Here is a 12,482-nt window from a genome sequence, read left to right as displayed (position 1 = left end):
ACTAAGACTTCGCTGTCCGTCCGTCCGTCCGTCCGTCTGTCTGTCACCAGGCTGTATCTCACGAACCGTGATAGCTAGACAGTTGAAATTTTCACAGATGATGTATTTCTGTTGCCGCTATAACAACAAATACTAAAAACAGAATAAAAGAAAGATTTAAATGGGGCTCCCATACGACAAACGTGATTTTTGACCAAAGTTAAGCAACGTCGGGCGTGGTCAGTACTTGGATGGGTGACCGTTTTTTTTTGCATTTTTTTCCGTTTTTTTTTTCATTATGGTACGGAACCCTTCGTGCGCGAGTCCGACTCGCACTTGCCCGGTTTTTTTTTTACTACAGCGCAAGTAAAAATTTGAAATTTACGAAAAACTGGCATAGAGCTGAATAAAAGTTCGCAAAATTAAAAATTTCTAGGCCTACGAAGATAGCAAATGATTCAACCTATCTGCCGTTTTAATTTGGCAAACGATGTACCAAACACCCTGTATATTTATTTTATTGTTTTTAGTATTTGTGCTTATAGCGGCAAACAGAAATACATCATCTGTGGAAATTTCAACTGTCTAGCTAAGTAGCTATCACGGTTCACGAGATACAACCTGGTGACAGACGGACAGTGGAGTCATAGTAATAGGGTCCCGTTTTTGCCCTTTGGGTATGGAACCCTAATAATAGCACTTGAGAGATGAAATGTTTAAATTAAAGGCACCGCTAATAACAAATATAGCAAGTAATATGAAATGCATACAAATAGCCACCGTCTTCTCTAATTGCAGTCAGCTGCACAAATGCTTAAATGTAAGTTTGAGGTGCGAAAATAAAACTATACTTTGGTTAACTAAATATTTATTAGTTGATTTACTGTAGGTATTGTATTGATTACGCTAATGTGAAGTGAACAGTTTAGTCCAGGGACGCCGGGGGCGAGTAGTTGAGGTACACCAGACCTGAAGCCTTAGCCTGCAAGCAACAACAAAAACATAATTAGAAATTATCAGTTCAATTACTTAGATACCGTACCTTAGAGGATATACAGGGTGGAACATTTCTAGAGACTGAGCTGAAGGATAGTGTTATCTAAGTGATCTACAATCGAGTTATTATAATCGTTAAGCTGGATTAAAAAGTACAAAAAAAACATTAAAATGAAATATTTTATATCAGTGACAACCCTACATAGTTATTTACATATTAAATTGAAAAAATGCCATGTCATACAATAGGATCTACTTGCTAGGGTTGAAACATACAGATTTTTGCACTAATGTATAACAAACTTGTATCTCAAAAACTGTTAGAAATATTAACGTGATTAATAAGTGAAAAATAAAGTACGAAGCCTAAACAATTCCCCGTTTGCGTAAAAGTCCTTCGTTCTGTTCCACGAGACGCCATGTCTGTAATTGTAGGTACAAAATAGTCTGCCGATTTTTGCGGGGGAGGGGCACCTCAAATATTTATTTATTTATTTAAACTTTATTGCACAAAGTATATACAAAAATGTACAAATGGCGGACTTAATGCCAAATGGCATTCTCTACCAGTCAACCATAGGGCCAAACAGACATCTACAATTGGTGCAGTGAGAGAAATATACCTATTCAGTGAATATAAAAAAAGCAAACTATACATATAAACTACATAAATAAATAAAATATATATAAACTACTACATATTTATACAATACATACTATAAATATAATAATGATGGATATTATTCGAACTCTTGTTTTAGCAAATGCTTACGCAACAACCGCTTAAAAGAAAACTTACTTGGACAAATATATACGTAACGTAAAAATATCCATGTCAGATAAACGTCAGTCCATACAATGTGTATGACCATTGGCTGCCTTTTTTCGACCGAGGGGAACGCCTGTTAATGGCTACTCCATTTGGTTATATCCTCTAAGCCCTAGTACAGTCGATGTCAAAGATATTTTTATTTTTTATTTATTTTTATTCATTTTTAAATCCAACAGCTATGCAGCAACATTAACATATAAATTTTATAGTAAATACAGGAAGCCAATTATTCTCTTTATTAATATGAATATAAAAGTAAAATATAAAAACACTTACAAAACACTAAAAATTAATATAAACACATTATAAAAAACCTAACCTAGGGTGCCGCCAGCAGCGGGGCAAGGCCCAAGCTACCGGTGGTCAGGGCCGCAGAGAGAGTAACCGGCGGACTATCCGCGCCGTGTCCAAGATCACCGCCTTCTGCATCTGACCCTTGATCCAACCACCTAGCGAGAGTCTCTCTCTCTCTCTTTATTATTATTATTATTATAGCCTTTTATTCTGCATATTCCTTTTAGTATGGCTTTGTATTTTTTTTTTGAACTAGTTGTTTTATTTGTTTATATGGATCCCTCTCTGGGGTGAAGGACTCCTCCAGTTTTTTCCAACCTTCTCTGTCTTCTCCTGTCTCCATCCAATGTTTTCCGGCTATTTGGGTAATGTCTTCAGACCAGCGTTTCTTTGGCCTGCCAGGGGGGCGTTTTCCGTGTGGTCCCTTCCATTTTGTGGTTTGTATGGTCCACCTTTTAGCCAATTATAGGAACTCATAAGGGGTCATCCATTAATTACGTCACACGAATTTCTAGGTTTTTTGACCCCTCCCCCCCCCTTGTCACATTTGGTCACATTTGGCAAACCCCTCCCCCCTAGTGTGACGTCACATTTTTTCTACGAAATCGCCAAATCGAATTAAGTAAGTACCTAAGTATTATTCATATTTTATCAAAATATTTTTGACGATATAAATATTAGTCATTTTATAACCCAAAACTGCTTAGAAAAGAAAATTAAAAGAATAAAAACGATTATCGTTTTAAAAACTTGTTATTTAAATGTACAGCGAATAAAATAATAAAAAAAAAAATTCGGTTACTGATGAAGTTAAAGTGACGTCACAAAGTTTGTGTCTCCCCCCTCCCCCATGTCACAATATGTCACATTTTCTTGACCCCCTCCCTCCCCCTAAACGTGTGACGTAATTAATGGATGACCCCTAATGTATATGTTTACACTGTTGCACCTTCCTTCTTTGTGATAAGGCGAAAACTGTAAACACATCTTTGACATCAACTGTACACAGATGGTCTTATTGTTAGTTAAAACTGGAATCTGGTTGGAAAATTGAAATCTAAAAGCTACAATATTCATTTACGAGAGCAGCAGTTCAAAACCTAAAGAACAAATGAAATAAGTATTAACCAGTACGGTGGGTACTGCTGCCAAATAATATCTGCGATTTAAGATATGAAAGTTTGTAAACATGGCTGTGGTAAGTGGTGATGTGGTAACATTCATGCTCAGATATGCTAGTACGAGGTATTATTGTCGTCTGAGTTCCCACTTTGTGTAAGAATGTCCTATAACATTTATTTATTATTTGTTAGTTTTGGTCAACTTAATTTGTGACCTGCTGTCAATCATCAGTTATGTTTGGTGAGAATTCTTTACATAGTACTATTATGTATTATGTGGTAGAAGCAACATACCAGCACTAAGGTTCCAGCGGTGAAGGCGATGCCGGCAATGAGCACGGCATTGTACTTGCGCTGCTTGGCGTCGTGGTTTGCCTGCCACGAGCCGCGCGGCACCGGCAGCTCCTCCATGGTGGGCGCCTTGAAGTCGCCCGCGTGGTAGCGGCGGACTGCACAAACATTATATTAAGTTACGACTTTCAAAGCTGGATTAAGACATTTCCTTCTATGGTGTATCCTTCTGCCTGGGGTCATCAATTACATAGTTACAATAGTTTCTCGTGTTTTTGGTGTGAACACATAGTACCTCAAGCAACTGCTTAGCTGCGGATTATAAGACCACACTTGTAATTGTACTATTCTTCAGTCATACAATTTTCCTTCTTCTTCTTCCTCACGTTATCCTGGCATTTTGCGATGGCTCATGGGAGCCTGGGGTCCGCTTGATAACTAATCCCAAGAATTGACGTAGGCACTAGTTAATACGAAAGCGACTGACATCTGACCTTCCAAAGAGGGGAAACTAGGCCTTATTGGGATTAGTCCGGTTTCCTCACGATGTTTTCCTTCATCGAGACGACGACGACGAGAGAGTCATACAAATTTCATTATTATTATTAAGATTTTGTGGTTCAGTCACATTATAGATAACATTACACACTATTAAAACCTATATAGGTATGATTTCTAACTTACAGCTAGTCTAGGACAATATAGTGTTCAATTCCATTGTGTCAGTCATAATCATAAACGAGGCAGTAAAATCTGCATTGTTTCACATATTACGTTTTTTTCCTGTTGACTTAGTTGCATTTCGCTTAGTGGTCACAAAAGTTAGGTTATGACTGCAGTTATGTAACTTTTCTGATAGATAGTTATAGAGTTTCAATCTGTTCAAGCACACCCGACAGTATTTAAAAGACGATTAATAAAGCATTTAACTTGAAACCACAAAGGGTGCTATAAGCCTTATGAGCAAATCCCGATATCGAACTTAATCAAAACAAATGACACTCACCCGATTGTTGGAATACCCGAGACGCGATTTGACGCGCAGCGAACATTTTTCTATTTAATTATGTCTTCGCAGTTATCGCTGAAAGAAAGCAGGTTTTATACTGCTTTGGTTTCCTTCGTCTTCGGAGTCTTCGGACTTTCGGACGGGACGGACCTTCAAATTGCTTCAAATTCACTTTTTTTTTTTAATGAATTGAAATGAACCAATCGATACTGTAGACTACGGATGCCTATTCAGCCTGTCAAAATTAGTGTTGCCAGACTTGATGTAATTCATGAAGTATAGATGGTCAAGCAAATCTTGTCAGTAGAAAATTTGAATTTCGCGCCTTTTTCTACTGACAAAATTTGCTTGACCATCTATATATTCTATTGTATACATTTACTTACAGTCTGACAAAAAAAGAGTATAAATTATAAAGTGGCAATACTGTAGTGTCGTCCCGTTTTCTTATATTATAGTTTGTCAAAGGACTGTCTCATTTCAAACATAGACAGAGAGAAGCATACTATCTTTGTCTTACACTAGTACCAGCACCCTAAAGGAAAGGATGAGTATAGTGTTTTTGTCCTTATTTACTGACATATTGGTTTGACCAGCTATAATTTGAAAGGGACGACACTAGGGTATTGCCACTTTTTAATTTCTACTCTTTTTTTGTCAGACTATAAGTATGATTTTATACATATAATATTAACATTTATTAGTTATGTTTTTTATGAACATGTTGTTCAAATAATTGTTGTTTATAAAATTCTACTTATAGTCTGAGAAAAAAAGTAGAAATTAAAAGTGGCAATACTGTAGTGTCGTCCCTTTCAAATCAATGTATATAAGAAAACGGGATGACACTACAGTATTGCCACTTCTTAATTTGTATTCTTTTTTGTCAGACTATAGGATGGTGGTATTCCAGTGGTATTCCACCTGTCCAATTTCTTTGTCCAATGTGTATTTTGTCTCATATTTTGCTTAATGAGAGAGTGAGACACAATGACATTGGACCATGAATCTAGTAAAACTGGATTACGCATGAGTGATGGGGATAACTGACAAAACGGGATAGTCTTATGTATCTTTCAGTAGAAGTAGCAGCGAAAGCGCTATTATTGTTTGTCCTTGTCACAGTCTCACATATTTTTTGTTCGCCACCGTAAATTTAGTATGGTATATGGTGGGCAACAAATAAATTCAATCAATCAATCAATCAAAATATTTATTGTTGGTCATGAGTTACAGAGATGTTACTATAATGTACAACGGTCTTCATGTCCTGCCTCAGATAGGCGTACAATATGGGAACTTAATTCTAAATGAGATCATTTATGTAAATATATTAACTTATGCTATACGAATTATTAGAATTTTAAAATGAGTTAACATATTGTTTTATAATTATTCGGTTAAAACATCGAAGATGCTGTAAAAACATTTCTCCACAAGCCAGTGAAAAAGTTTTTTTTTAAATTCTATAGGCATCAACATCTTTAGATGGATTAGTAATTTATCGAACGAGCGAGCGAAGCGAAGCGAAGTTCTTACATTCGACTTGGATCACGCGGCTGGCTAGCGGCACGTCCCGGCATTTCGATGTTTTTAAGCTGAACTGTCAGAAGATAGTTTGATACTCAAGAATTAAAGTAAATTTGTTCTAATTTAAATTAAATTGGATAAACGTGTAGTCAAGGGCATTATATTTTAGTCATTAAATTATGAGCAGACTCGATCAAGGGATTATTGAGGTAGAAGAGCTTAGAAGGCCAAAAAGCTGTTTGTGAGAGGTCTTGCTATTCTGGTCATTTTATTTGCTAAAAACATGGTCGAATTTAGTATCAAATGAAAGTGCTCGGTTTGCACTTTTATAATATCGTTTTTTAATTTACCATTTTGAAATAATTAGCAAGATAAAAATAAAATAATGTAAACATAATATAAGTATGTGACATTTGATAGGAAATATTTCAGCTTAGCACAGATACAGTTTATTTTAATCTCTATGATTTCTATACGCTATACTTAAATCCAGGGGAGGGACAGTCGTATATAAAACACTTTATTCAAAAAAATTGCGACATCTATATTACTTAACGCTAAACTTTTTTTTAAATATGGCTCCACTTTATTTCGTCAGAACGTCTTAAAACTCTTGTATCCAGAGCATGGATCAAACAAAAAAACATCTGTTAGAACAGATTATTTATGGCCATCGTTGCCATGGAGGCGATTGTCACAAAAAAACAACTTGGTCAAATAGAACTCAAAATATTATAACACCCCATTTATTGTCTGTACTATGACATAATAGGGTATTATACTGTATTTAAAATAAATTATTTTACACCATGCATGAAATAAAGCACCAGATAATTATTAGAAAAACACAGATAGTAGTTATTTTAAACACAACTTCTATTTAATAAATCGGATAGAACTATAAAAAGTAGGTGAGTTGACCGTAACGTCACGATGTAATGTTTCATATAAATTCCATATTAGCAAATCGTTTTGACAGTTCTAAAAAAGTAACTGATTTGACTAATAGGAAAATACCCTATTCAGAATATTCAGATAAATAAAAATACTTTCAGTTTTACACTGTTAAAAGAAACAAAGTTTTCATACGCCATCACAGTTGCTGAGAACTTTATTACCAGAAAATTCAGAAAAAATCATGGCGGGTAGATTCACAACCTGCTGCGTGTAATTTTGTTTCGTGGTCAATTGTGTGTTATTTCAGCCGTGTATTAGGTACCTACTTTATTTACATCAACAGTCAAGTTAAAGTACCTAATCTGTTTTCGTGTAAGTATGAATAAATGCCCTGAAGCCTTTTTTCAAAGTGTTTTACGTTCGCAACATACTTAGACGGTATTTATGCCCCTCCCCCCCTGATATTGACGTTGATAAGTGGTTAAGAATTACAAATGGCGCTTCAAAATGGATGCAAAAAAGTTTCACGAGAGGGCTAATATCTGTGTCCTATATATTAATTATATGATACATACTACTCTTTGCTTAAATCTATCAGTCAAGGGCTCCACAGACCTTGCAATAAATCCAGGCGATGTTTGATCCATTGCCGCCTATAGTGCGACATAAAATAGTAGAAATTAAATAAAATGGAACTCAAAAATGTCCATACTAAATTGTTGCCATGTGTAAGCATTTTACGTCAAAAATGTGACAGTTACGTAGAAAGTGGTGCCCTCATTTACTTTCTACTATTTTATGTCGCACTATACGAGTATCTAAGTAGGTGCAACAAAGTCAATCGCTCTATGTATAATAATTTTTGGTTAACTGCGAGTTCTCAGTTCGGGGCTCGGGGCGAACTACTAGTTATATATTTTTGGACACATAACCATAATAACACTCTTTGAAAAAAATGCCGAGTTTGACCCAGGATATCCAATATCATAACCATACTGAAGACGTGGTCCAAATAGACGTGGTCTTGGATTTCTACCTTCAAACATATTCGGATTATTGAAGTGAAAACTTCTTTAGCGGCGCTGAGCACTTTTTGAGGTGGGGAAAAAGGGAAAAAATGATAAACTCGATTCAGACGCGTAACGTAACGGTGACGTCATGTGTCACGGACAATGTTATTCACAAAAGAACTTTAGTCATAACGTATCATAATCAGGTCAATTATTTAAAACTGGACTTTTATATTAAGCAATAAAGCTCAATGTTCTAATCTTGTACGGGCTGAAATACGAGGATCTCACAGTTACATAAATTTATATCTCTCCAATATAATTCAATAAAGCTACATCTTGATGAAATCGCTAATAAAAGTGAAATCTAGTACTGGTGAATAAAACTCAAAAGATCATGACCAAATATATTTAGATGCGAGGTCTGCAAGGTAACTTTACAATTTCTATTCGAATTTTAAACAATTAATGCTACAATTTTAAGCTCACTGGCCAGCAATTTCGGAACTAAAGTTTTTCAATAGAATGGAGGATGGGTCAATTATACATAGTGCTGCAGTCATTTTGGACTAGTCTTTGAGTTTTCACTTCTGTCGGCACTCCCGGAGTGCAACCCGTTGTTTTTTTTTTTACAAACAGACTGATTTCAAATATGTAAAGGGCTGGAAAAGTTAGAATTTTATTCTCGAGAAACAGTGTACGACATGACTCAGTTTGATTAAGACCATATATAGTGCGGAGGCATCTTTTTAGTATTCCGTACAAAACTTTGTTCACGGAACACTTATGGGATCACCTCGGTCTTGTTTGTAATCTAAAAACTTGGTCTTTATTCCCAACATTACCCCATAAAATAATTCCATAGCGTAGATTTGACATGATATAGGCGTGGAAAGCTAGAAGAGCTGTATTTTCGGTTGATACTTCTCTGTCGTTTTAAAGCATAAGCAAATCAACTTAATTTTGACAGTACGTGTTCTGAGTGGTTAAGCCAATTAGAATTAGAATCTATCATTATGCCTAAGAATTTTGTGGAGTTAACATATTGTATTTCTGTATCCTTGTACTTTATACTAAATTCGATCTGGTTTTCCCTGGGTAGCTTAAAACTCCATGCATTTAGTTTTATTTAGGTTAACTTGAACTTTGTTTATTTCTAGCCATTTATTGACATCTGTAAATACTTTATTTAGTTCTTCTTTATATTGTGCGGTACCTATTAACATTTCTTACTATTATTGAACAGTCATCAGCACACAGAAGAATTTTGTGATTGACAAATCGTTGGCAAATCGTTGATATATAGAGGAATAATAATGGTCCAAGTAAACTGCCCTGCGGGACCCCAGCTTTAACTATCCTGTATGAAGATCTATAGGTTTCAAAAGTTTTTGTGTTCTCGGAATAAGCCATTACTTCAGTGCTTTGCTGTCTATTGTTGATATAAGTTTTAAAGCAATTTAAGCAGTTAACTCTAAGATGCCGTTGTTGTGGTATAAAGGTAACATTCCATTTCTGACCGCAGCTGTACTACTGATACTGAACGCGTCGCTGTTACTGTCAATTTCCATAGTAAAATTGACAGTAGTGCAGCTGCGGTTGGAAATGGACTGTCACCTTAATTTATCTAAAAGTCATTTGTGACATACCCTGTCAAAGGCTTTTGTCATGTCCATAAAAATGCCAGTAACAGGGATTTTATCGTTTCTACGTTGTGATACTATTTTAATAAGTTCATAAACAGCCGAGGTTGTTGATCTTTTGGCGCTAAATCCAAAGTCGACCAATCATAGTGTCGCATTGCGTATGTTTTGTCCCTCACGGAGGCACGCGTATACCACTTCTATAGGATGTTACCTTCTATGCATTGGACCGAGATAATGGACGGATGGAATACCACCCTTAACAAAAACTACCTGATAAAAATCAATTAGCAACGAACTCTTCTTGTTGACACTTGCTCTATATAGATAATATGATAGGAGATATTGTAGAGACGAATTTTTAATTTACAATACTTTTGTATTATGTAAGTAATTTATGTATATTCATTTATTTATCTTTCTTCTTAGGCTAGGTCCTTTACATGTATTATGAATATAAAAGTAAAATACAAAAACACATAATTTCCGCTGGTTCCTCTCTCTGCGGCCCTGACCACTGGTAGCTTGGGTCTTGCTGCTGGCGGCACCCTAGGTTAGGTTTTTTAAAATGTGTTTATATGTACCTATAATTTATGTATAAGTATATTGTTGTTTATATTAATAATTACGTATTATCCATCACAGAGGCTAAACAATCAATAGTAAAATTATAGGTAACCTTTCATACAAATATCTTTTGTTTTGAATGATTACCTATAAATCCTATAATAACTAAATTATTAACCGACTTCAAAAAAGGAGGTTATCAATTCGACCGTATTTTTTTTTAGTTGGTGTATTCCCATCTTGCAGCTTGAGCAACAGAAAAGTCGACGGTGCTTCTATTTGGTATACGTTATTGGTATCCCTAGTTAGTGTAAGCTCAAATGTGATTAAGTACCAACGACTAGTAAAGTTTGTTATCATTGCAGGTTATCAGTTTCCTACTGGCGCGGTTATTAGAACTCTACCACCCAAATACCTACATGCTAATCAGACAAATGTTTCACGAAACAATGCATCGGTAAAAGGAATTAGTATTGTTTACCAATTCAGTCAAACATTCGTTGAATATTTATAGTTGTCGCTATCTGTCGCGGGCCGCGGGAGGGACGGCGGAGTGCCAAGTATGCGTCGCAAAGGCAGGGCAGTCGGAAGGCGAGCGCGAGCGCAACCACACTGACCGTACGGCGCGCCGCGCCGCGGAGTGCCCGCAACACTTCTTTGTTTACGTTCTTTGTTCACGTTGTGGCACGCACCCATATCCCGAGCCGACATGCCGGCCCGCTCCCCGCGCCCGGGCTCCGCTCGCCGCGCCGCGCCGCGCGTAAACACAATCAGCTGTGCGCTGTGACACAGGACGCGTTCATTCATAGAAAGTGAGAGTGTTTACATTGCTTGCTCCATTGACTTGGAAAATGGAGTGGTTAAAGAGGAATTTATCCAATAAGAAGGAGGAGGTGGAGGACGGGACGGCGGCGGAGCGCCAGCGGCTAGAGGGCGCCGAGCCGGTGCCGGAGTCCCCGGCGGTGCTGAACGCCTCGGAGCTAGAGTCGGAACAGGAGCGCCGCGAGCGCTGGCGCAGCGTCTACGTCATCTACTTCACCATGTTCCAGATGTCGCTGGGCTTCAGTATAGTGCTCACCGGGGTCTGGCCTTACCTCGACAAGGTATTTAGATATAGGTTAAGCCAGCTGCAGGTATATCAGCTGTAGATGCTACAGTTAGACTACAAAACGAGACTGGACACGGGGTTATTTCAATGACGTGCACTTTGCCAGGGTACCCTACTGCGAATGATAGCAAAGTGCAACTTTGCTATCAGTTTTTGAAGTGCAAAGTAGGACTTTCCGAGCGGGTGTGGTGAAAAGTTAATTCATCGTTGACGTCGACATACAATACTTATGTCACCTTATCCGATAAATTATCCGTTGTCCCTGTTGCACACACTTGGAACAATCCTGTCCCTAGAACCCTACCCTGCAAAATCGTGACAGTAGGTACCTGTCAGGTAACCCAATTTTCAAACGACTGTTGCCTGTTACGACGAAAAATACCTGGTCCAGCCAAGTGGCCAATTCACAAAAGTAACTTAAGCCTCAGAATAATACTTACTTGCTAGAAATTAGGCATACGAGTATATGCACGATAAGCATTTTTCATACAGTTGATTTTATGGTACAGTCACATTGCAGAGATAAAAAGAGTTGTGCGGGTTAATCAAGTGTTTGTTTACTGCGGTGAGCACTCCGCGTCCGCGTCCTTGCATTTATTATGCGGTGCACCTGGCAGTGTTGTGGCAGTGACTTTCACGAGCGGCCGATGACCCCGCGACGCACGTTCGAAAATTAAAAATAATTCTAAGAGGCTGATGCTAGAGTAGATGAACATAACATATCCCTCCTGGTATCTTGGGTATTTGGCTTGGGTTTTGGATTCGTGTACCTACCTACGGAGAAGTCGAAGAACATACCTACATATGTACCTATAGACTATATGTAAAGACCTTTACCTAAATATATATTTCTGGGAGGATTTTTTGGTCTCTAGGGAATCTAGGGATCAAGCTTTGCACTTAGTGAATAGATAGAGCACTAGTTTAGTATATATCTGTAAGAGAAAGTATAACGTATGGCCAGAAATCTAAATGTGGAGACTCCATATTATTTCTGTCCCTAAAGGTCGACAAACTCTTGCCGCTACGAATTGATAACGAACGAATACTGGTTCTATTTCCAACCATAATACTATGTTAGATAATAAATACATAGGTAATCCTCGTACGTATCTATTACTCGTAATTACTCGTAGGTTGGAAAGTTTAAATATCATTTCCTAGGTAAAATGTCGCTTTACGTACACATCTTGGACAATGACCCC

The 12,482-nt window shown here is 37.2% G+C and overlaps 2 protein-coding genes across 2 annotated transcripts in view; one reads left to right on the top strand and one right to left on the bottom strand.

The window, feature by feature from the left end:
- Positions 1-830: 830 nt before the first annotated feature.
- The window catches only part of LOC134794460 (uncharacterized), an 88,637-nt gene continuing 76,985 nt past the window's right edge, over positions 831-12,482 (bottom strand). The window contains exons 2-4 of the mRNA XM_063766277.1: positions 4,520-4,647; positions 3,517-3,671; positions 831-961 (exon numbers count right to left, since the gene is read on the bottom strand). Coding sequence (XP_063622347.1) covers positions 905-961; positions 3,517-3,671; positions 4,520-4,565 — 258 coding nt within the window. The 5' untranslated portion in view covers positions 4,566-4,647 and the 3' untranslated portion in view covers positions 831-904. The remainder of the gene's footprint in view (positions 962-3,516; positions 3,672-4,519; positions 4,648-12,482) is intronic.
- The window catches only part of LOC134794447 (major facilitator superfamily domain-containing protein 8), a 74,229-nt gene continuing 72,435 nt past the window's right edge, over positions 10,689-12,482 (top strand). The window contains exon 1 of the mRNA XM_063766262.1: positions 10,689-11,272. Coding sequence (XP_063622332.1) covers positions 11,021-11,272 — 252 coding nt within the window. The 5' untranslated portion in view covers positions 10,689-11,020. The remainder of the gene's footprint in view (positions 11,273-12,482) is intronic.

This window comes from Cydia splendana, chromosome 10 (genome assembly GCF_910591565.1).
Source record: "Cydia splendana chromosome 10, ilCydSple1.2, whole genome shotgun sequence".
NCBI lineage: Eukaryota > Metazoa > Arthropoda > Insecta > Lepidoptera > Tortricidae > Cydia > Cydia splendana.
This window is presented reverse-complemented; position numbering and strand designations above follow the sequence as displayed.